Genomic DNA, 26,513 nt, shown 5'->3' on the forward strand with positions numbered 1-26,513 from the left:
TCTTCAGTATCCAAAGCCATTAAGAATGATCCAGTAAAACACAGAAAGGGAGGGTCCAGCAGGTGGTGTGGTGGTTAAGGGCACTGGAGTCCCACATACCTGACTGTGGTTTGAGTCCTGGACCTGGTGGCTTGCTTTCTACTTTCCCTCCCTCCCTCTCTCCCTCTCTCTCTCTCTCTCTCTCTCACTCACTCTGTCCCTTTCTGGTCAAATTAAAATAAATTAATAAAGTTATATAATTCTTAAAAAAAAAATATAGGGGAAAAATGTAGTTAAGCAATCGGCACAGTCCCGTGTCCTAGTAGATAAGAGAACCAAATTCCATATGGGCAACTGCAAGGTTTGAATACAGGTTTTGGCAGCTTGTATAACATGCCAAGCATCTGTGAATACGTGCTCAAAATTCAGACAGGGTGGAGAAATGAAGGAGAAGGGATTGTGATGTTATCACACCCTTCCTCCTTCTCTTTCCATCTCTGGTGAGCACACTGACCCTCTGGCAAATAAATAAAAGTGAAATGGAGAAAAAGTATCATTTTAAATTGTTTCTTTTATAACTTTTCTTAGAGCTAAGGAAGAAAGTTCCAGAAAATTAAAATAGAATTCATGAAACTAATAATAATACAACTGCTTACTTTCTGAGACATCTGTCTACTTATTGTATAGGTATCAATGTTTGTGAAGCTTACCCATTACCAAAATAAGAGCATGATAAAGGAATTTTATGCAGCATTGATGCATGAATTCTTTTTTGATAGATAGCCTTATAAAACATAATGCCTTACAATTAAGAATAACATCACTTCTACCCATAATCACTATTACTTTTTACATTTTTTAAATATATGTAATTCTATGTGAAGTAAGTAAAACTAGAAAAGTAATTATAAAAATATTGTTATTAGCACACAGCACGTACGTATATCTAAAAAGGTAATAGAATCTACAAAACCCTATTACAATTCATAATGAATGTGGTGAATTAACTGGATAGAGATAAGTATGCCATTTGCCCTTACTAAATATTAATACTAAGAGAAGCAGAAAAATACATGGATGGGGCCAACAGGTAGGTAGGATTTGGTTAAGGGCACTGGACTCACACATGGCTGACTGCAGTTAAATAAAGTTAAATAAAATAATTCTTTAAAAAGAAAAATACATTGGAAGAGGAGCTCTACTTCATAGTTGGAAATAAAGATAAAAAGCATAGGAATATACTACAGAAAGATGTATACAGTTTCGGTAAAGTGAAATTTAGTTTAAAAGGAAAAGATATATATTTTACACATTTTAACAGTTAATAAACATAAAAATTTTAGATAATACATGTAATGTAACCCAAATAAAAATGTTAAACATTTTTTTGTATAAGTACACAAAATTTAAACATTCTATTGGAAGAGTATTAAATGCACTCTCACAACTGTCCCGCACCAGCAAAGCACATATGCACAATTGTAACGTAGTACAGTCATGCTTATTGCAGCATTTTTTGTTATAGCAAAATGTCGGAACTAATTAAATTTCCTACAGTAGAGGAATGGTACATCCATACTATCCAAAGCAATAATTAGAAATGCTCATGTACATCCTTATGTACTAACACAAAAAGAGCTCAAAGAAGTTGAATTTAAAAAGAGAGAGATACAGAAAATACTTACAATATGATCTCTACGATTATTTCAACTGTATTTATTGAAAATAGACACACACATTTGTACACATTATGAGCCAAGCACCATTCTCACATTAGAGCTAATACGAACAAGACACACAAACCCCTGCTTTTATAGAACTTACATTCCAGCAGATAAGACAGCAGTCAAAACATACATAAGATAATTTCAAAGAGTAAAGAAAATAAAACAGTAAGATAGTAAGAGAATGCCAGAGGAATGGAGATAGCATTAAAGCAATGAAAGAGGGTCAAGCAAAGGACATTGTGTACTGAGACTTGAATGGTGAGAATGAGCCAGCATAATATAAAGACAGGAGGGAAAGCTTTAAAGACAGAGAGAGTGATGATAGGCCCTTGCTGTAAAAAGCTTAGCATATTCCAAAAACAGAAAAACATTGTGGCAGAATACAGAGTTAGTGTGTGTGGTAACAAGTAAGACCAGAACCATAGACGTGGGTCAAATCAACAGGGCCTTGTAGGCTATCTTCAAAAGTTAAGATTTGTATAGATAAATTTTTATGAGGTGACTTCAGAAAGTTTGTGGAAATTGGAATTAAAGTACAAGTTTATTTTGTTACAAAAAAATTTGAAATCTCTGCATAGTTTTCCCATAATAAGCATTTCCCATGAACTTATGAAGACTCCTTATAGCTTAAATTTAATATCAAAAAATGTTAATGTATTGAAAAGCAATAGCAATTTAAAGAGTGGTACTGAGAAAAAGATATAAAGAACAAATAATAAGATAGTAAGAAAGTCAAACTATGAGATTTTAATATGGAAACAGAGAAATAGAATAATAAATGGTAATTAGGATATTGGACCAACATTTGGGTGAGCATTATAATACTGTATACCAAACAAACTAATTTGTGATAGAATTTTAAGTATTTATTATAACAAGGTATACAATACAGAAGGAACTAGTTTTCTTTTTTATCAAATATTTGGCAGGAAAATATTCTTTTTTTTTTTTTGGAGAAGTTTTTGTAAAAGGTGCGTGTGCTCGCCAGACAGAGAGAAGGACAGAAAGCGAGAAATCACCCCCCGGGGGGATGGCCACACCGCAATCCCTTCTCCTCCATTCTCCTCTCGGGATCTTGGGCATGCACGCACACGCGCCCAGTGTGAGTTTTAAGCCACCGGGTCTGGGACGTGAACCGTGGTCAATTATGTGGGAGTCCAGCGACATAGCCATTATGCTAACTGCTGGTTTCCTAAAGCACAGTAGAATGTAGAAATACTGACAAAAATAGAAAATCACCTTTAATCCACTGTAGTAATACACAGCAGACAAGATCCATCAACAAATTCTAAAATTAATCGAAAGTTTTAGAAGAGAATATCTTTGTATTCTCAAAGTGTACCATCCAAAATAGTTATTAATTATAAAGGGAAAATTAGTGACTTTATATGAAAAAATTTAGCAAAGATTAACATCACCTGTAATAAGGCTTATAAATGTCATGTACTACCTTAATAAGTACAATACACTGCATATATACTGTGATATTCCAAGATCTTCATAGTCTGATCCTTTTTTCCCTTCTTAACAAATTTTCCCGAAAAGAGACTTCTACCACTTACCCTCTTCTGCTCTGGAACTTGAACATTTCCTGATCATCGATGCCATTTCAGACCCCTTGTTCTTTCCTCTACCTGTAGTGCTATCTCCTCCATGGCTATCTAGCAAACTGTTTCTCATTGTTCAAGAATTCTTTCTGGTTTCACTAGTTTGTGAACTTTTCTCTGACTTCTTTTGTATCCACCTTGCAGCATAAAATATTTCATTTATTCTCACATTTCTCTGTCCCTGAGGACTCTGGATTCCTTATATATAGCTCTGTTATTCATCTCTATATCCACAGTCCATAGTATGATGTCTAACTTACAGAAATTTATTTATTCAAGTGTCTCAACAAAGTGGTTTTGAATGAATGAACTGAAATGAATATACTGAGTCAATGCATTCACTGCCTTGCACTTTGTATATTAGTATAATTCTTATGGTTGTAAACATATTTCTTGATCTATAAAAATAACCTTTGACCAATATTTCTATTCCTAGCTATTTCTTTTCTTTTGGATTTATCTTTAGGATCATCTTAGATCACACAGATATACTTTAGCATTATTTGTTTGTTTTTATTCTAGAGCATGTGTGCTCTCACCAAAAATAGAGGAAGAGGAAAAAGCACTCCCAATAGGGAATGGTCACACTGCAATCCTCTCCCTCCTTTTAAAATTTTGGGCACACATGCCCAGTAAGTTTTTCAAGCTCTTGGGCCCAGGACTTGAACTCTTAGTTGGCCATGTGTGACCTGGCTGCCTTAACCACCAGGCCATGGAGCTAGTCTGCGTTATTTGCTTTAAAAATGGAAAACAATCTAAATGAAGTTATTAATAAATTAGGTAAAGAAAGTTATGAGCCATAAGTCTAGCTTAAAAATATATTTTATTACAAAAGCACAGTCATTTTTCTTTTTTTTTTTTTTGGAGAGGTTTTTTGCTATAGGGCGCGTGCACTCGCCAGACAGACAGAGACATAGAAACAGAAAGTGAGAAATCACCCCCCAGGGGGGATGGTCACGCTGCAATCCCTTCTCCTCCATTCTCCTCTCGGGATCTTGGGCAAGAATGCACACGCGCCCGGTGTGAGTTTGAAGCCACCAGGTCTGGGACCCAAACCGCGGTCCACTACATGGGAGTCCAGCGACATAGCCTTTACGCTAACCGCTGGTTCCCTAAAGCACAGTCATTTTTATGTTGATAATTAAGTACCAAGTTCTTTTTATTCCTATGACTCTAATGTTAAAAGATTATATATGTGTTGTAGTAAGAACTTTCAGTTGTTTTGGTAGTTTGGAATTGTCTGGTTTTCTATAATTATTTTATTGTTTGTATGATTTAAAGATGATAATGTAAAACATTATTGTACACAAAATTGTAAAAGGACCTTCAAGTAATAGCTGTTAAATTTTACAGAACAGCTTGGTTATTGATACTCCAAGAATCAGGAAGCAAACAAGACCCTTCAGTGCTACAAAGGATGAATTGGCTGAATTATCTGAAGCTGAAAGTGAAGGAGATGAAAAACCCAAACTCCGGAGACCTTGTGACCGTTCCAATGGCTATGGAAGAACTGAATGTTTCAGAGTAGAGAAAAACCTGCTAGTTTATGGGTAAAATATTGTTTTTCTGTTTACTGTAAGTAGCCTGGTATATAAAAGTTGTAGGTTTTAAGTACTGGCTTTAAGTATTTTTTCCTCTTATCAAAATCAATAAAATCTATTTTAAACATGTAGAACTTCTGTATTTAGTACATATTTAATAGCAGAATGATGGGCTATCCTTTAAGTGCTTATATTCTATCACTAAAGTCAAACTCCTTGTTCTTAAATTTATGTGTTCAATAATACAAAGTAGATAAAGTTACCCATTAGTTAGTAAAATACACTAGAAGTTACTATGCAATGCCTCTGTGTTATATACATGAAGGAGAAACATTTGTTAGTAAATCCTACTAATGATAAAAATTTATTTTAGTTTTTTATACCTTTTATCCATGAATCATTTTTTTCCAGAACTTAATATTAATGGAAATATACATTTTTAAATAGGTGGGGCCGATGGAGAGAGATTCTATCTCATGGTCGTTTTAAAAGGCAACTCAATGAGCATGATGTAGAAATAATTTGTAGAGCCCTCCTAGCATATTGCCTTATTCACTACCGAGGAGATGAGAAAATTAAAGGTTTCATATGGGATCTCATTACTCCAACTGAAGATGGGCAGACACGAGAGCTACAGAATCATCTAGGTAAGCACATTCTCATTTTCTTTTTAAATTTATTTTTAGTTGTATATGTAATACTTATTGCATCCTATAAAATATTAAAGCATTTCAGATAATGCTAACTTAACCTTCACTCCCAATTCAAGTTCCAGCTTCAGAAAAGTGCCACCAGTTTGGTGGATTTAGCATATGGTTATCAACTCTATATCAGCATGGGAGTTAACAATCCATAGAGGTCTTTCCATCTGTATTCCTGTAGGTCTATCTCATTTTTAAACTTATGCTTAGTATTTCACAGTATAGACATTCCATAATATTGCTAACTGAAACATCTTCTTACATTATAGTCTTTTAGGTTGTTTCTCTTTTTTTTTTTGAGACGTTTTCGCTATAGGGCGCATGCGCTCGCCAGACAGAGAGAGACGTAAAGACAGAAAGTGAGAAACCACCCCCCAGGGAGGATGATCACGCCGCAATCCCTTCTCCATTCTCCTCTCGGGATCTTGGGCACGCACGCACACGCGCCCGGCGTGAGTGCTAAGCCACCAGGTCCGGGACGCGAACCACAGTCGACTACGTGGATATGGAAGAACTGAATGTTTCAGAGTAGAGAAAAACCTGCTAGTTTATGGGTAAAATATTGTTTTTCTGTTTACTGTAAGTAGCCTGGTATATAAAAGTTGTAGGTTTTAAGTACTGGCTTTAAGTATTTTTTCCTCTTATCAAAATCAATAAAATCTATTTTAAACATGTAGAACTTCTGTATTTAGTACATATTTAATAGCAGAATGATGGGCTATCCTTTAAGTGCTTATATTCTATCACTAAAGTCAAACTCCTTGTTCTTAAATTTATGTGTTCAATAATACAAAGTAGATAAAGTTACCCATTAGTTAGTAAAATACACTAGAAGTTACTATGCAATGCCTCTGTGTTATATACATGAAGGAGAAACATTTGTTAGTAAATCCTACTAATGATAAAAATTTATTTTAGTTTTTTATACCTTTTATCCATGAATCATTTTTTTCCAGAACTTAATATTAATGGAAATATACATTTTTAAATAGGTGGGGCCGATGGAGAGAGATTCTATCTCATGGTCGTTTTAAAAGGCAACTCAATGAGCATGATGTAGAAATAATTTGTAGAGCCCTCCTAGCATATTGCCTTATTCACTACCGAGGAGATGAGAAAATTAAAGGTTTCATATGGGATCTCATTACTCCAACTGAAGATGGGCAGACACGAGAGCTACAGAATCATCTAGGTAAGCACATTCTCATTTTCTTTTTAAATTTATTTTTAGTTGTATATGTAATACTTATTGCATCCTATAAAATATTAAAGCATTTCAGATAATGCTAACTTAACCTTCACTCCCAATTCAAGTTCCAGCTTCAGAAAAGTGCCACCAGTTTGGTGGATTTAGCATATGGTTATCAACTCTATATCAGCATGGGAGTTAACAATCCATAGAGGTCTTTCCATCTGTATTCCTGTAGGTCTATCTCATTTTTAAACTTATGCTTAGTATTTCACAGTATAGACATTCCATAATATTGATAACTGAAACATCTTCTTACATTATAGTCTTTTAGGTTGTTTCTCTTTTTTTTTTTGAGACGTTTTCGCTATAGGGCGCATGCGCTCGCCAGACAGAGAGAGACGTAAAGACAGAAAGTGAGAAACCACCCCCCAGGGAGGATGATCACGCCGCAATCCCTTCTCCATTCTCCTCTCGGGATCTTGGGCACGCACGCACACGCGCCGGGCGTGAGTGCTAAGCCACCAGGTCCGGGACGCGAACCACAGTCGACTACGTGGGAGTCCAGCGACATAGCCATTACGCTAACTGCTGATTCCCAGGTTGTTTCTCATTTCTTTTAAGGGTTTATTTATTTTTTCCATGAGTGAGACACCCCCAGCAGGGCCTTGTCTCACCACAGTTTTTTTCCCCTAACCTTCCGGCCAGGCTGGATCCCTGGCACATCTGCAAGTACCCCTGGCATGTTTTGGTAGACTCAGGATCTGAACCCTGGAGTTTTCCATATTGTTCCAGTATTGCACAGTGGACCCTGCCACCTATACCACTGTGCTAGGCCTATTTCCAATTTTAGAACATTTAAAAAGACATTTCGGTACAGATCCTTATGTATTCCTCCTTGTGCACTAAAATAGATATCAAAACATAGAATTATTAAGGCATAGCATAGAGTTGGCCCCATAGACTAGTGGTTAAAAGAGCCAGATCTCACATAGCCAATTGTGATTAGAATCCCAGCCCTAGCAACTTGAGAAACACACTGAGCCTGTATGTGTGCATGCCCAGAATCCCAACAAGATGGAGAATGAATTGCAGCATAACCATGCCTCGTTGGGATATGCTTTCCCACTCTCTCTGGCAAGTTCATGTGCCCTCTGGCAGTTGCCAAAAAAAAAAAAGGTATAGCATACAGCATGTATACATCTTTAGTATCTAAAATGTGTTCTGTGATAACATCATCGACATCTCCTAGGAGCTTCTTGGAAACACAGAATGTCGTACCTCACATTTACGGAATTGGAATATGCATCTTAACAAGATTCTCAGCAATTAATAGGCATATTGAACTTTGATTTACATTTTAAATTTTGTATGAGAAACTTCCTGTTGAAAGCAGCTGTACTGGGCCAGCAGGCTGACTGCCTGGATCCCATATGGCTGACTGCATGGTTCAAGGACCCAGCGGCTTGAGGATCATGCCAGGTACATGTGCATGTGTGCCCAGAATTCTGAGAAGAAACTGGAGGAGAAGGGATTGCAGTGTGGCCCCTGCACACACCCCTGGGAGTGTGATTTTTCTCTCTCACTGCCCCTCCATATCTCCTCTCCTCTCCTGTCCTCTCCTCTCCTATTTTTCTCTTCCTTTCTCTCTCTCTCTCTCCCTTTCTCTCTTCCTTTCTCTCTCTCTCTCTCTCCCCCTTTCCCTCTCTCTCTCTTTCTCTCTCTCTCTCTCATGTGCACACATGCCCCCTAGCAAAAACTAAAAAAAGAAAACCAGCTATACCAGGTTATAGTTCTATAAAGGGATATACAAATACTTTTCTCTCTACAGCTTTGCATACAAAATGTTATTTTTGCATAAAATATTTCTTTTATGTCATACTCTAATTGAATTATCTAAAAAAATTGTAAAAGATTACAATACTTTTAAATTTGTACTACAATTTTTATTCTATTAGGTCATTGGGAAAGGTCATGATGTATTTTTTTTCCTTTCTTTTTTTTTTTTTTTTTGGAAAGGTTTTCACTATAGGGTGCATGCGCTCGCCAGAAAGACAGAGAGACAGAGAGATAGAAACCGAGAAATCACTCCCCCAGGGGGGATGGCCACACTGCAATCCCTTCTCCTCCATTCTCCTCTTGGAATCTTTGGCACGCACACACACACTCCCGCATGATGTATTTTTCTATGCAAAAAATGCATCATGACTTTCCCAGTGACCCAATATTTAATCAAAAATTACTATTGACTGCCTGCTGTATGCTGTTTGAGCAAAGTACTAGGAAGATAAGAAGCAGCAAGATAGTCAAGATCCCTGAACTCATGAACCTTGCATTCTAGTCATGTAAACAGACAAGCATAGTAAAAATGTTGATAATTTAATTAAATAATTATAGTGGGATCAAATACTGTGAAGCAAGTAAACTAATTAATCAGGTGGAATAGAAAGCACCTATTTTAAATAGGTTATTTGGTGTAGCCCTAGATTAACAGAGACAGTGAAATCAATTAATGCGAAGAGTTGACTTCTGGGTAAAGATGGAGAATCACATAAATAATAATTTTACTCTTTTTTTTTTTTTTTTAGAGGTTTTAGTTATAGGGCATGTGTGCTCGCCACAAAGACAGAGAATGACAGAGAGACAGATAAGCAAGAAATCACCCCCAGGGGGGATGGCCATACCACAATCCCTTCTTCTCCATTCTCCTCTTGGGATCTTGGGCACTCACACGCACGTGCCCGGCGTGAGTTTAAACCACCAGGTCCAGGATTTGAACCACGGTTGACTACATGGGAGCCAGCAACATAGCCATTACACTAACTACTGGTCCCTAATTTTACTCTTCTTTGAACCTCTATTTCTAAAGTGAGGTGGCAGATGTAAGGCATTAAGTTTAATAAACTCTTTGAGTAAAATACCTGCTTTCTTCAATAAGTAACTTGTGGGAGTGAATGGAGAGATTATCTGTAAACCAATGGTTATCAATTAGAGTTGATTTTGTGCCCTAGTCTCATCTCTACCACAGATGGTCATAACTTTGGAGATGTTACTAATACCTAGTGGGTAGAGGTCAGGGCTGCAGAGATAGCCTGCCTTCCCAAACAGTGAAGAACTGTCTAGCTCAAAATATCAATAGTACTGGGAACCAGCAGTTAGTGTAATGGCTATGTCGCTGGACTCCCACATAGTCGACCGCGGTTCATGTCCCGGACCCGGTGGCTTAAAAACTCACGCCGGGCGCATGTGCGTGCGTGCCCAAGAGCCCGAGAGGAGAATGGAGGAGAAGGGATTGCGGCATGACCATCCCCCCTGGGGGGTGATTTCTTGCTTTCTGTCTCTATGTCTCTCTCTGTCTGTCTGGCGAGCGCACGCGCCCTACAGTGAAAATCTCTCAAAAAAAAAAAAATCAATAGTACTGAGATCAAAGTCTTCCTATGACATAAAAGAGATTTAAGAGTCATCAACTAATTAAAGTATGGGGCTTTATTTAGATCCTTTTTGAAATATAAAATTCAGGGTAAATGTTCTATTATTTGTTAGATAATTAGAAATATGTGTGAAAGGATAGGGACTTCAGATAGAAGCTGTTTATAAGGAGGTTAGATTCTACATACTTTCTTCAACTTCATGTACACAAGATGAAAGTTGACTGGAAGTCTGTTTTCTGGGAGAAAGTAAAATGGAGTACTTCTGGGTTACATTGGCAGTTGAGATGTTGAGCTACTTACTATATGGGTATTAAGTGAATGTATGTATACAGCTGATGGGATACTCAAGGAATAAAAGTGAAGAGTTTTCTTCAGTGAATCCGACCAGCCCAAAACCTATAGATATGAGGGAAACAAAACTCAGCCAGTTACCTTTCCAGTGAGCCTGCAATCAATAAGACTACTATCACCTTTTTTGATCTGTCATTGTTAAATATGAGCAAAGATTATCATTGTTAGACATCTGAAAAGTCTCTAACGTGAAAAATAGATACTAAAAACAAACCATTAAAATGAACCTAGAGAGGGCCAGCGGGTGAAGTGGTGGTTAAGGGTGCTGGACTCCCATATGACCGACCATGATTCAGGTCCCAGACCTGGTGGCTTGCTTTCTCACTTTCACTCTCTTCTTTTTCTCTCTCCTTTCTCTCTTTCTTGTCGAATTAAAAAAATAATAATAATAAATAAATAAATAAATAAATAAATAAAGTAATTCAAAAAAAAAAGAGGAACTTAGAGGAAATGAGTTATAAAAGAGATGACTACTTTTTTTGAACTATCATTAGTACTTTCCAAGATACTTCAAATAAACTGTAACTTTGAAAGAAGAATAAGTTAATGTAAAAAAATTGAAAGCACGACCTATAATAAATTATAGATGAACATGTAGCAGAAATGAAAAAAATAAACAGAAAGATTGAATTATGAGTCTGAGAAAACCTTGATAGGAAGAAGATTAGAGATATAGAATATTTATGAAGCCAGCAAGTGGTACGTGGTTAAGGTGTTGGACACTCCTACATGGCCACCCACAGTTCAAGTCCTGGACCTAGTGGCTTGCTTTCTCATTTTCTCTTTCTCTCTTTATGGTCAAATTAAAATAAATGAATGAATAGGAGCCAGCAGGTGGTATGGTTGTTAAGGGCGCTGGACTCCCACGTGACTAGCCATAGTTTGAGTCCCATACCTGGCAACTTGCTTTTTCACTTTCTCTCGCTCTCTCTGGTCAAATTAAATTAAATAATTAAATCTGAAAAATAAATAAATAAATGAATAAATAAAAATTAAATAATTGTTTAAAAAGAAATATAAAATATTTTTAAATTTTAGTAAGAAAATGTAAGTATGTATATTTAAAAATGTGCACTGTTGAGTTTCCAAACCAATGAGAGAGAAAAGAACTAAAATATAGAACTCTATCATTCCACAAAATCACAGTAAGGAGAATGATTTAAAAAAAATAAATTAATAAACATACACATAAATATATGTAAGCAGATTATGTGTAACTTTACCTGTTAAAAGATAAAAATTATCAGGTGGGGGAAAAACATGAGTACTTTTGTACATCAAAGAGGTATTATTGGGAACCAGCAGTTAGCGTAATGGCTATGTCACTGGACTGCCATGTAGTCGACCACAGTTCGCGTCCCGGATCCAGTGGCTTAAAACTCACACCAGGCGCGTGTGCGTGCGTGCCCAAGATCCCGAGAGGAGAATGGAGGAGAAGGGATTGTGGCGTGACCATGCCCCCTGGGGGGTGATTTCTTGCTTTCTGTCTCTTATGTCTCTCTCTGTCTGACGAGCGCACACGCCCTATAGCAAAAACCTCTCAAAAAAAAAAAAGGTATTATTAAGCACCAAGCAAGAAGTATAAAAATAGATTTAGCAGAAGCTATATAATGCAAATCCTAAGCCATATAAACTTACACTAATGTTATTAATATAGGACAAAATAGAAGTTAAGATGGAAGGTGTTGATTTGGATAAAAATGTTACACCAACTAATGATCAAAAACAATAACAATATATATAGAAATTATAACAAGTATGAACATATATGTATCTAACAAAATCTCAAAGTATAAAAGCATCAAAATCTTCCAAAATTATATAGAGAAACGGATAAATCTACATAGTGCTTCTATTTACCATTTTAATGGAAATCCTACCTAGTATAATATGGCAAGGAAATAATAGATAAGAATTGGAAGACAGGGTCAAACTTTATTAGTATGAATTATGAAAAATTATAACAACTTAAACATCATGAAAGATGAATAAATATGAGGTAGTATACTCACTTAATAAATTATTACATGGCAATTAAAATGAAGAATTAGAGCCTCACAAGTCAGCATAGCTAAATTTCAAAAAAGAGTAATAATTTACAGAATCAGGGCCAGCAGGTGGCATGGTGGTGAAAATGCTGGACTCCTATGTGGCCTACCACAGTTCAAGTCTCAGACCTAGTGGCTTTCTCTCTCTCTCTTTCTCTCTCTCTCTCTCTCTCGAGCACACATGCTCTATAGCAAATTTTTTAAAATGATAATAATAAATAATTATTTTAAAATAATTTACAGGATTATATGTATGATACTAGGTTTAGAATTTTAAATATTTCTCCAATATATGTAGTTGTTTTGGTCTGTTTTCTGTGACTAACAATTGGCTACTATACTCTAGGTAATTTATAAAGAATATAAGTTTTATTTATTGTCAAGATTTGGAGGTCCAAGATCAGAAAACCATATCTGGTAGAGGTCTTCTTGCTGCTAGACTCTGCAGAGACCTAAGGCAATTCTGGGTAGTACATGGTGAGACAGAACAAAAGCAGAGCATGTATGTCTGTGTCTACAATTCTTATAAAGCTTGTAGTAGGAGTCAGTTGTGAGTGCCCCCAACCTGATGACCTCATCTAATCTATCACCTCCCAAGGGTCCTTCCTTTCAACTCTATTGTTGGCTATAAATCTTTACTTGTTCCACAATATTAGAATAATTCACTAGATTTCAGTATATGAATTTTGAGGAGGACGCATTCAAACCATAGCAGTAGTAATATTATAAATCTGCATGGAATAAAAAAAAATTCAGGGTAGTAGTGTTCTTTGGGAAGGAAAAAATGAATTGCATGGGAGAGGGCTACATGAGGACTTTCAACTGTGTATAATTTTTTAAAAGAGCACATATGAAATATATAAACATGAAGAGCAGAAATACATTTTTTTGAAGTTTTTTTTTGCTATAAGGCATATGTGTTCACCAGAGAGAGAGGGAGAGAAAGTGAGAAATTACCCCCTAGAGAAGCTGGCTATACTGCAATCCCTTCTCTCATGTGGGTGTGCATGCACATATCCCTGTCATGATTTTCAAGCTGCCAGGTCCAGGACTTGAACAATGGTTGGCCATGTGGGAGTCTAGCACCTTAACTGCCACACCACGTCCTGGTCCCATTTTTGTAATTTTGAAATATTTCACAGCAAAACATGAAAGAAATAAAATAATTTAGCTGTTTTGAACAGGAACTCCCATTGGCTAACCTAATCTACATGTTATTAGTAAAATCTGTTTTGAAAAGCAAGAGGCCAGGGCCAGCAGGTGGCATGGTGGCTAAGGTGCTAGACTCCCATATGGCTAACCACAGTTTTGAGTCCCTGACCAGGTGACTTTTTCTCTCTCTCCCTCTCTCTCTCTCTCTCCTCTCTGTCTCTGGTGAGTGCACATTTCCTATAACAAATAATAGTATAATGATAATAAGTAAAATTTAAATAATTCTCTTAAGATAAAAAGAAAAGAAAGGCTAAAATATGTCTTTTAGTTGCAAGGGAAACAAAAGTAAAGCAGAGGGACAGATCCGATCTTTTGGTTTTTATATTCGGAAGAAAAAGACTGTTATGGAACAAATAAAAAGTAAGAATTCCTCTAATTTGAGATACAGAATTGTTAGATAATTTTGGGAAATTATTTTAATATATGAAAAACCAATCATCTTGACTTGTGATTGGATCACTGTTTTGATCATTAACATTTTAGCAATATCTATATAGCTTTCACAGACCTCAGAAATTTTGTGCCTCCCCCCAAAATAATTTCAATTGCAGGGTGTTTGTTTTTGTTTGTTTTTTGTTTTTTTTTTTTAATTTGCTAGAGGATGTAAGCACTCACCAGCGAGAGGGAGAAAGGCCATGGGGTACGACCATACTGCAGTCTCTTCTCTGTTTCTCCACAGTCCTTTCTCCGTTTCTCTCTCCTTTTGACATTTTGGGCACACTCACACATGCACCTGGCTTATTTTTTAAGCCTTGAGTCCGAGATTGATAACATGGAGCTGGATTCCACATGACCAATCATGTGGAATCCAGCTCCATTAACCATCAGGTTCTGGGCAGGCCTCAGACTGCATATTTTTATACATATTATTCCTTCTTATTTTAATAGGCCTTTCAGCTCCTGTACCTAGGGGTCGAAAAGGGAAGAAAGTAAAGACTCAAACAAGCTCATTTGATATACAAAAAGCAGAATGGCTTCGAAAGTACAATCCTGAGCAGTTGCTTCAAGATGAAGGCTACAAAAAACATATAAAACACCACTGTAACAAGTAGGTTGTAGGGTATTTTTAACATAACTGCCTACAAGTTTACCTTTTTACATTTATTGACAAGTTTAAAGAATTCTGGTTTTGAGTACAGTATAAAGGGTGGTCTGGGATTATTTTAATCTTATCAACAAGTCATAGTACCTCTTGGGGTCACTGTTTTAACCAAGAGAGAAATAAAACTGGCTTCCAAATGAACTCATTATATCTGACTTGGATATTAAATAATGGGGTTGATTTTGGAGAAACCTTTTATATATATGATATGAGAGTAATTTAATCAGAAGTGATTATTATTTCATTTTAAAAATCTGTATACAAGTTCCCCTCCTCATTTTAACTCCATGAATGAGGTTTTTGTTTTGGTTTATTTTGGATTTTTTAGTTATTATATCTTTGTGCCTTTTGATTTTGCTTTGTATTCCTCTTGCTTTTAGAGTTCTGCTTCGTGTGAGAATGCTGTATTATCTAAAGCAAGAAGTCATTGGAAATGAGTGTCAGAAAGTATTTGACGGAGTCGATGCAAGGTAAATTAAATAACACATTAATTTTCAGTAACATAATGAGGCACAATTATATGACCAGAAACTTGTATGTTAGATGGCTCCTGATTCAGTGAAATATATAAGAAGGAAAATCCATCAGACTAAAGGAGTTTTACCCTTGCCAATTTGTTGCCCTTCCATTACTCTTCTTTGGTCCTGTCGCTAAAATTCATAACATAAAAACAACAGTAGTTGTATCCACACACATGTGTGTATGTATACGTAATATACATATGTAATTTTTTTCTTAATTCTAGAGGTTCTTGCACACCCTAGAGAGAAAGAGCATGCACATGTGTGTGTGACCCTCAGTGGGTCCTGGTCATGCTACAATCCTTTTCTTCCCATTCTTTATTCTTTCAGGATTCTGGGCATATACATGTGCCTGGTATGCTTTTTAAGCCTTTAGGGCTTGGACTTGAACCCTGGTCAGCTATGTGGGATCTAGCTTCCTCTGCAGAGTGCTTAATCATTGCACTACGGGACCGGCCAATAAGAATGGTATATCTAACCTAGATTCCATTAAGCAGGCTCAAATTTAATAAGTGATTCATTTTGGCTAACCCATAGTGTGCTGGTTAAGGTAGTTGTGTTCCAGATGGCTGACTGCACAGTTCAAATCCTTGACCCAAATCCTTGACCTAGGGCCTTGGAAAACACTCCAAGCACATGTGCCCAAAATAATAGAGAAATGGAGGAGAAGGAATCGTTGTGTGACTATCCCCCATGAAGGTGCTTTCTCACTTTTTCTCTCTCTGTGTTTCTTACTGTCTGACTCTCAGGAGAGCACACATGCCCTTTAGCTAACTTTAAAAAGTAAATAAAAATTTATTCATTTTCCCTTAGAAACAATTTTTTGAGTACCCAATAGGGACTAGACACTGTAAAACACTTGGGTACAAAGATAAAACAATCCTCATCCTTAAGAAGTTTGTGGTCCCAGTAAGGAGGAAACAGATATTGCAGATAGCTATATTGCAATCTCCTTTGATGTATGTATGGGATACCAGAAGGAGCCGTAAGAAATTTGCTATTTCTAGTATAATGTTTTCTCTTAATACTACAAGTAATCTTTCCCAGTTTTTTTCCTCATTCTCTACAGTGTCTGTTTCAGACTTCTCACTCTCTTTACCTTAAACTCACTAGTTAACCCTTCATTCTCAGCAACTTAATTCTCTCTGCTTTGTAGAGAAAATTTCTGTAAGCATGCCAACAAACAGACGTTCTCTGCTTCCTGATACCAAATAAGGTACTTGACTCTTCTATGCTTGTTTTCTTCTTCTTTCTTATTATAATGGAAAAAAGGTTGTGTAGTAGTAACTGACTTCTGTATTTACATGTGATTCATCCAACAGTTAAGTTCCTTAACCTTTATCTACAGTCATCTCTTCATACAACCACATTCACACAGTCATGCACTTGATCTTACCAGTATCAGCACTATTTCTTCATGTGAATTTTGATCATCACCTCCTTCCAACTCACTTAACTTTACATTAAAATTCTGTCACTTCATTATGATGTCCTCACAGCTTAGCACTTACTTCCTAACCATCACTACTTTTATGCTCCCTTTTCCTAATTATTCAGCCTAGATTCTGTCATCCAGAACCCTACATGTTAACTAAAATCCCTAACTCTCTTTGCTTCCTTTTCCCTCTGTTCAACCCCTCCACAATGCCAGCTTAAGTGAAACTCTCATATCCATTTATTTATTTTCTACACTTAAGCAGCTGAACATTGCTGGAGAAAAGCAAGCCATGCTGAAAGATTCACTTCAAATTTTTGAGCATAGATTTCAAATGAGATTCAGTGAAGACTATTTAATCACTCTTACTGGTATGTTCAGATTTCTGCTTTTTAAGAGGACCACTTCATACCTCTCTCTTAATACCATCTTTCCACAATACCCTACCACCCTCCAATAATGACCCTGCTATATATCTCATGGAGAAAATAGATAGAATCAGACCAGAACTATATTCAGTTCTACCTGCCAGTATGCCCACCTATTCCTTCTTTCAGGATGCAGTAGAAATGTTCCTCTTCCCAAGACAAACCTTGTGCCTTGGGGCTCTTCCCTTCTTATCTTTTTTATTTTATTTATTTTTTTAAATTTGCCAAAGGATATGTGCTCTCTTAGGAGAGACAGAGAGAAAGTAAGAGAGAATACCACCAATGGGGAATGGTCACACTGCAACCCCTTATTCTCCATTTCTCCCCGCTTTTGAGACTTTGGGCATGTACGCACAGGCACGCAGCATGTTTTTCAAGCTGCCAGGTCTGAGACTCAGCCATTCAGTTGGCCATGTGATATCCAGCCACCTTAACTACCCCACCTCTTCTTAACCTTTCAAAGACTTTACTCTGTGGTAATCTTTCTTTCCTGAATCATCTTTTTTTTCCTCTCTCTCTCTTTAGTGGGTCATTCTCTTGCCATATATACATGGCTTCATATCATTCACTACAAAAAAAGGAGAAGGAACTCCCTTAATATACATTCTACTAGTCTGTTTCCCTGGTCCCTATTGCAATAACTTTTTTTTTTTTTTTTTTTGCTAGAAGGCAGGTACATTTGCAAGAGACAGAGGGAGAGAGGAGAAATCACCTCCATGGGGAATGGTCACTCTGTGATTCCTTCTCCTTTAGCCCTTCTTCCTTTTGGGATTTTGGGTACAGGTGCAAATGGACCAGTGCACTTCTCATGTTGCTGGGTCCAAGACTTGAACCACACAGTTGACCACGTTGAATCTGGCTGCCCTAACCACCAGGCCATGGAGCTTGCCCCACAACAAACTTCTTTATAGAGTTATCTATATTTACTGTCTTTGCTCTTTACCTTGCAATTTCTCTTCAAGTCACTTCAGTGAATCCATTTTGGGTTTTGTTGTTGTTTGCTATAGGTGCATGCGCTTGCTTGAGAGAGAGAGAGAAAGGGAAAGTAAGAAAGCATCCTTCCACCCAGGGGAATGGCCACAATACAGTCCTTTCTCTTTTGTCCTCTCAGGACTTAGGGCATGTAAGCACATGCACACAGTGTGTGTGTGTGTGTGTGTGTGTGTGTGTGTGTGTAAGCTGCCAGGTCAAGGACTCAAATTGCAGTTAACCATGTGAATCCAACCACCTTAACCCCCATGCTACCCACTGGTCCTTAATCTTTCATCTCCATTATGCCACTGAAACGGTTCTTAACACAGCTGCTAATGATCTACATACAGTGTGATCAATTCTCTAGAATTCTACCTTTCTGCTCTTCCTTTATAGGCATCCATGCTACAATAGCCATCTGGTTGTCCTTTTTGTCACTACTTTTTACTTTTCATTCTTTCATTGGCTCTTTCTCCTCTAACAGAGCAAGAGCTCTATCCTCAGCTCTTTACCTGTCTGTACTTTCCCATCAGGTGAATTTACACAATTTCATCAAACAAAATAGGTTTCTTAAAACAAGTGATCCTCAAATTAACATAGTTATCTTAGGGCTTTTCCCTGAGTTTTAAGCTCTAAATCAACTACCTCCCAGTTTTCCAATTAAAAGTCTAATTGACTTCTTAAATTTCCCTTGGCTCTCTCAAATATACCTTCTCCAATCCTTTACCTCCCCTTTTCCATATGAACCTTTTCCATCCTAGGAAATGTACTACCCAGTTGCTTTGGTATCATTCTAGATTCCCATTTTACCTTACCCTTCAGGAAGACCGTTTAGTCCAACAAAACATGTGACAGTTCTGAGCACTTTTCACTATCTCCTCTGGTAAATCCCTAGCCATGCCATCGTTATCACGTGTGGCCTCCTGAGTTTCTTTGCTTACATGTTTTTCTCTGCACAGCCTGCACTTTGCACAGCCAAAGTTATATTTCTTTTTTGTGGAATATGTATATGGAGTTCTACTCAGAGTTTGCAGTGGTCTCCTTTACTGAATTTCTTTACCTACATGCTTTTTTCTTCATAGCATGCACTTTGCACAGCCAAAGTGATCTTTCTCTTTTGGTAGAGTATATGTATGGAGTTTTACACAGTCTTGCTGTGTTGTAATCCCCTGCCTCAGCCTCCTGAATAGCTGGAACTACAAGCACATGCCACCATGTCCTGCTTTTTAGGGTGGGCCAGCCTCCCATGTGGCCTCAGCCTGCCATGCAGCAGCATCCAGTGCACTTAACATCGGCTAAACCCAAAGCAACATTTCTATGAGAAAAATTGGGCCATGGTACTCCTTCTTAAAGCCCTCCAGATGTTTCTCATTTCTCTTAGAATAAAATCTAGGTGCCACACAGATGGCATGGAGGTTAAAGTGGCCAGATTCCACATAGTTGACCGCATGGTTTTAGTCCAGGACCCAGTGCCTTGAAAATAACGTTGGGCATTTGTGCATTTGCACCCAGAATACTGAAAGGAGACAGAAGGAGAGAAGGGATTGCAGTGTGGCCAATCTTCTCTGGGGAGTGATTTCAGTGATTTCTTACTTTCTCTCTCTGTTTTTGTCTATCTCCAGTGAACACACATACCCTATAGGAAAATTTTAAAAGAAAGAAAAAAATAAGAGTAAAATTTAAACTCCTATGATCTACAGGGCCCTGTATGACCCTTTGACCTCTCTCTTCTTTTTTTTTTTGAGAGGTTTTTGCTATAGGGCGCGTGCGCTCACCAGACAGACAGACAGAAAGACAGAAAGTGAGAAATCACCCTCCAGGGGGGATGGCCACGCTGCTATCCCTTCTCCTCCATTCTCTCGGGATCTTGGGTACGCACGCACACACACCCTGCGTGAGCTTGAAGCCACCGGGTCCAGGACACGAACCGTGGTCGACAACGTGGGAGTCCAGCAACATAGCCATTACGCCAACTGCTGGTCCCTTGACCCCTTTCTTCACTGTAGGTCTCACCCATAATGCTCCAGCTCAGTGGTCTTTCTGTTCTTCCAACATGTCAAGCTCATTCTATTCTGTTCCTTCTCATCCAAATAAACTCCTTTCCCAAGTTTTCCATAGAACTGCCTGTTCAAATTATTCTGGTCTCAAATATTTTCTCCTCTAGGTCTTCCCTACCTACCCTACCTAAGGTAGCCCCTCAGTCACTTTGTACTACTCAACCGTATTTTTCTCATTTATGATACCTATTAATATTTTTAAACTATGGTTCAAGCTTCAGAAGTATACAGGTAGCACTATTGTTTGAGAATCTAAGAAGCCACATGGGAGCTCCTAGTTCAGTTCCTAGAGTAACCTTTAAACCTTGGGCACGCACCTGTAACTGAGCTAATTAGGAAGTAAGTGCATGAGAATTAGAGCACAGCCAAACTCTATCAAAAATTCCTGTCTAGGGAACCAGCAGTTAGCGTAATGGCTATGTCGCTGGACTCCCACGTAGTCGACCACGGTTCGTGTCCCGGACCCGGTGGCTTAAAACTCACACTGGGTGCGTGTGCGTGCGTGCCTAAGATCCCGAGAGGAGAATGGAGGAGAAGGGATTGTGGCGTGACCATCCCCCCGGGGGGTGATTTCTTGCTTTCTGTCTCTATGTCTCTCTCTGTCTGTCTGGCGAGCACACACGCCCTATAGCGAAAACCTCTCCGCCCAAAAAAAAAAAATTCCTGTCTCTATGTCTCTCTTCCCCTACCATGCCCCACTCCCATAAAGGAAAAGAATTTAAAAGCGTAAAATGTGTGTATTTGTTTTTGTATTTTCTTTCTTCTTCCATTACAATTTAAGCCCCTGAAAGATAACTGTGTTATCTGTCTTATTGATTATTGTATTTCCAGACCCCAGAATCTAGAACATACTAAGCAGTATTCACTAAGTAAATATTTGCTGACTAATTAACTCCTTTCCCTTGGCCTGACTGGATCTGATCTGCTTATGGTTTTCCAGAGACAGCTCTCCCTGTATTATTCCTTCATTTTCATTAATCTTCTCATCTCTGTCTTCTCATTTAGATTTCATCGTGTCCATGTCTCTTTCATCTTAACATTACATGTATGCCCAGGCATGTGCTTGTATAAATACATTCAGATACTCATCTGTTTTGGGCCCGGTATCTCCTCAAACTACCACATTATTACTTTCTTTAATTTCACAGTCAAATTCTTTTAAGAAGTATCTGTATTTATTGTTTCCTTTTTCCTTTTCACTATTTACTCCACCGCAGTGCAGCTTCTTTCTCCTCACTCTACCGTGCACTTCAAGATGTTCACCAACATCCTTGTTGCAACATTTGGTGGTTATAAGATTAATTATTTTTACCTTTCTTGACCACTTCCTTCTTTTTAAAAAATGTTTTCTTTATTTATGATACAATGCATATGTGTGTGAGAAAGAGAGGAGCATCCTCTACAAGGTCTGATCATGTCATAATCCCCTTCATCAAGTCCTCCAATCTGTCAGATCCTAGGCACTCATGCACATACCTGGTATGTCGCAGGCTGACTGAGCCAGGGATTCAAACTGCAGTCATATGTGTAATCGGCTTCTCATGAGCAATTCATTAGTGTTATATCAGTAATGTTTTCCTATGTTTTTTGTTTTGTTTTTTTTTTTAGCTTTGTCTTTACAACTTTTCAGGCTACTTCTCTCCCAAATGTAAACTGTCTCCATTTACACCCTCTTTTCTTTTAAAAGAGATTTTTTGCAATAGGGCATGTGTACTCTCTGGAGAGACAGAGACAGAGAGACAAAAAGCAAGAAATCACCCCCCAAGGAGAATGACCATGCTGCAGTCCCTTCTCCTCCATTTTCCTCTTGGAATTTTGGGCACTCATGCACATGCACCAGGGGTGAGTTCAAAGCTGCCAGTCCAGGACTTCAACCACTGTTGACACGTGGGAGTCTAGCAACATAACCATTAGACCTGCTGGTCCCCACACACCCTCTTTTTATTGCTAACTCTTTGGGTGTTCTTAGTCTTTGTGGTTTCAATTTTTATCTCCATGGTGTTACAGTTCTCTATCTCCAGTTCACTTCTCTCTTTTTTTTTTTTTGGAGAGATTTTAGCTATAGGGCCCGTGCGCTTGCCAGACAGACAGAGACATAGAGACAGAAAGCGAGAAATCACCCCCCCCACGGGGGATGGTCATGTTGCAATCCCTTCTCCTCCATTCTCCTCTTGGGATCTTGGGCACGCACGCACACACGCCCGGCATGAGTTTTAAGCCCCCGGGTCCGGGACGCAAACCGCGGGTCAACTACGTGGGAGTCCAGCGACATAGCCATTACGCTAACTGCTGGTTCCCTTCACTTCCCTCTTTTGAACATAGTATCCACAGTTAGCAAGTGTGTGCCATCATTAATTACTGTTGCTCTAGGCCTTTGCATTCTTTCTGAAACATTTTCTTTCCTGTTTTCCTTCATTATCCTCTATTCTTGCTCAGTTGACTTCTCAGGTTCCCTATATCATGCATCATTTCAGGTATCTCTTTACAAGGGCAGAGACATGTCTATCTTGATATAGTATTTCCATTATTGGAGCGTAGGGAGTGCTGTTTAAATAGATCTTGAATGAACTATCTATCCTGGGACAGTTAAAGATTTTATGCAGGAGGTGGCACATGAACTATCTTTAGAAGCAGAAATAAACAACAGGTGCATATTTACTTTGTCATACCCTTTCTTTAGCAGTTAACAAATATTTGACATGCATGTGGTACTTAATAAGTTATATGTTTATTGTTCCTCTCTATATGCAGGAAAATCCTCTACATTAGGTGATAATCACAATGTTTTAATCTTAGAGTGCCATCTGATGGCTGGCAAGGAGAACTGAAACTATTTGACACCCTCCTACCTGACTGCCCAATGCCTTCCCAATCCTGTCTAGTGTTTTTTTCTCTTTCTCTTTCATTTCTAATGCTTTGTTTTTGTTTAGTCCTAGTTATGAACTCAAATAAAAAATGAATATCTCCTTTTTTTTGTTAAGGTTTTTGCCATAGGGCACATGTGCTTGTCAGAGACACAAAGACCATAAGAAGAAAAGAGAAATCACTCCGCAGAGGGGATGGTCACACTACAGTCCCTTTTCCTCCATTCTTCTTCTGGGATTTTGGGCACACACGCATACATGCTTGGTGTGAATTTCAAGCCACCAGGTTCAAACCATGGTCAGCCATGTGGTAGTCCAGTGTCTTAACCACCACGCCGCTTGCTGGCCCCCCAAAATAAATTTATTTAACCATATTTCTCTTAAACTCTTTTTCAACTTTTTCTATATCACAAGAAAATAAACATTTTTTTTTTCCTTTTTCTGCACTAAGCTATAAAATATTTCAATTGTAGCCCTTTTATTTTAAAGAAAAATTAGATATAATAAGGTGTTTGTTGAAAGTGTTAATATATTATCTTAATATATTAATATGTTAATATATTCCTTTGATTAAAAACTTTTTTCGGGCTGGCCCCATACTGCAGTGGTTAAGTACTGTGCATAAGGATCCAGACCCCACATAGCCAACTGCAATTCAAATCTCAGGCTCAGAGACTTGAGAAATAAGCTAGGCACATGTATATGTATGCCCAAAATCCTGACAGGATGGAGGAATATAGAAAAAAGGTCAGCCCCATTGAGGGGCATTGTCTTCCTCTCTCTCTCTCTCTCTCGTTAGTACATACACCCTCTGGCAAAAAAAAAAAAAAAAAACCACAATTTTTTTTACCTTTTCTTTTTTGAGAGAGAGAGGTTTTTGCTATAGGGCATGTGCACTCGCCAGACAGACAGAGAGACAGAGACAGAAAGCGAGAAATCACCCCCCCAGGGGGGGATGGCCATGCTGCAATCCCTTCTCTTCCATTCTCCTTTCGGAATCTTGGGCATGCACGCACACGTGCCCGGTGTGAGTTTAAGCCACCGGGTCCGAGACATGAACCGCGGTCGACTACATGGGAGTCCAGCGACATAGCCATTATGCTAACTGCTGGTCTCTTACCTTTTATTTTCTGACAAAACAATTCTGAAAAGCAAAAAGTAAATTATTAACCATTTTTTGTTAACTAATTAAACTTACAGATCTTTCGTTTTCACTGCCATTGTCTTTTTTTTTTTTAAGAGATTTTTGCTATAGGGCACATGTGCTAACTAACTGGAGACACAGAAAGAGCCAGAGAGACCGAAGGCAAGAAATCATCCCCCATGGGGGACAGCCAGGCTGAAGTCTCTTCTCCATTCTCCTCTTGGGATTTAGGGCACATATATACAACACATACATGCACCCAGTGTGAGTTTTAAGCCACTGGGTCTGGGACTCGAACTATGGTTGACTACAAGGGTATCCAGTAGTGTAACCATCTGCTGGTCTCCACTACCATTGTCTTTTAATTCAACCTTGTGAATTTTGGGGGTTTTATTTGTTTGTTTGTTTTTTAATAGATTTTTTCCTATAGGGTTCATACGCCTACCGGAAAGACAGAGACAGAAAGCGAGAAATCACCCCCAATGGGGAATGGCCATACCACAATCTCTTCTCCTTTATCCTCCTCTCAGGATTTTGGGCATGCACGCACATGCACCCAATGTAAATTTCAAGCTTTTGGGTTTGGGACTCAAAATGCAGTCCACCATGCCGGAATCCAGCGACATAACCATTATGCCATCTGCTGGTCCTAATTTGTAATATATTTTATTATAGCTCTTAATTCTTTGAAAATAAGGAAATTTTCACATGGTTCCAGTTTAGTGACTTGAGATAGGTACTTGTGCACATGTGCCCAGAATTTCAAGAAGAGAATGGAAGAGAAGGGATTGTCATGTGACCATCCCACCAGGTAGTGATTTCTCACTTTCTGTCTGTAGTGAGCACGTGTGCTCAATAGCAAAATTGTCTTAAAAAAAAAAAAGTGGACATTTCAGTCCTATACAAGACATCATTTTCTTTTTAGAGATGTTATGTGTTAGTTGAAAAAGGTTTTTTGAGAAAATAATAATAATTTGAAATGATGAGCAAAGAAAATTATTGTTTATTATTATTATAATATTATTATGTTTGTAAAATTATCGGTGTTATAGTTATTTTGTACTCATAGAGGGAGCCAAGTTACCAGAGAATTTTGGATTAATTATTGTAGTTTTAGCACTCTATTGTGTTTATTTTTTAATTTTTTTAAGAGGTTTTTGCTATAGGGCACTGCGCTCACCAGACAGAAACAGAGAGACAGAAAGTGAGAAATCACCTCCCAAGGGGTCATGGCCACACTGCAATCCCTTCTCCTCCGTTGTCCTCTCGGGATCTTGGGCACACACGCACAAGCACCTGGCGTGAGTTTTAAGCCACCGGGTCGGCATGTGAACCATGGTCAACTACATGTGAGTCCAGTGACATAGCCATTACGCTAACTGCTGGTCCCTATTGTGTTTATTTTTTAAAAAAATAATTTTTTTTTTGAGAGGTTTTTGCTATAGGGCGCGTGCTCTCGCCGGAAAGACAGAGAGAGATAGAGAGATAGAAAGTGAGAAATCACCACCTGGGGGGATGGCCACGCCACAATCCCTTCTCCTCCATTCTCCTTTCAGGATCTTGGGCACGCACGCACACGCGCCTGGTGTGAGTTTAAGCCACCAGGTCTGGGACTCGAACCGCGGTTGACTACATGGGAGTTCAGCAACATCGCCATTATGCTAACTGCTGGTCCCAAAAAAATAATTATTTTATTTAACTTTATTTATATATTTTAACTTGACTAGAAAGTAACAGAGAGAGAGAGAGAGAGAGAGAAAGCAAGCTGCCAAGTCCAGGACTCAAACCGCATTTGGCCATGTGGGAATCCAGTGCCCTTAACCACCATGCCACCTGCTGGCCCCTATTGTGTTTATTTTGTATGGCATGCTGTTATTTATATACCACATAAAAAGAGTACTTTGAATGTCTTAAAGTTCATTAGTTAGTAAAGTTAAAATGTTCATTCAAGTTATGAATAAAGAAGTTGGCATTTTTCATGTGATTTTCTTAGCAAAAGAAGTCTAAAAGATGCTTTATGACTTGTTCTGCATCCTAAAGCAATTCACTTATACCTTTAAGATTTCAGTCTCCTATACACAAAATAAATATTTGAACCAAGTAGTTTTTGCCAAGTTGTTTCTGACATTAGTGTCTACTTTCCAAAAGAACTATTTTTTTTGCATTTTTTTAATTTATATTATCATCATAATCTTCTTTATATT

At 38.1% G+C, this 26,513-nt stretch overlaps 1 protein-coding gene across 1 annotated transcript in view; it reads left to right on the forward strand.

Annotated features, from left to right (window-relative positions):
* CHD9 (chromodomain helicase DNA binding protein 9) overlaps nt 1-26,513 on the forward strand; it is a 352,905-nt gene that overhangs the window by 270,281 nt on the left and 56,111 nt on the right. Inside the window, 4 exon segments of the mRNA XM_014587776.2 lie at nt 4,667-4,863; nt 5,302-5,501; nt 14,675-14,834; nt 15,269-15,358. Of these exon segments, the coding sequence (XP_014443262.1) occupies nt 4,667-4,863; nt 5,302-5,501; nt 14,675-14,834; nt 15,269-15,358 (647 nt within the window).

This window comes from Tupaia chinensis, unplaced genomic scaffold, assembly GCF_000334495.1.
Source record: "Tupaia chinensis unplaced genomic scaffold, TupChi_1.0 Scaffold000235_1, whole genome shotgun sequence".
NCBI lineage: Eukaryota > Metazoa > Chordata > Mammalia > Scandentia > Tupaiidae > Tupaia > Tupaia belangeri.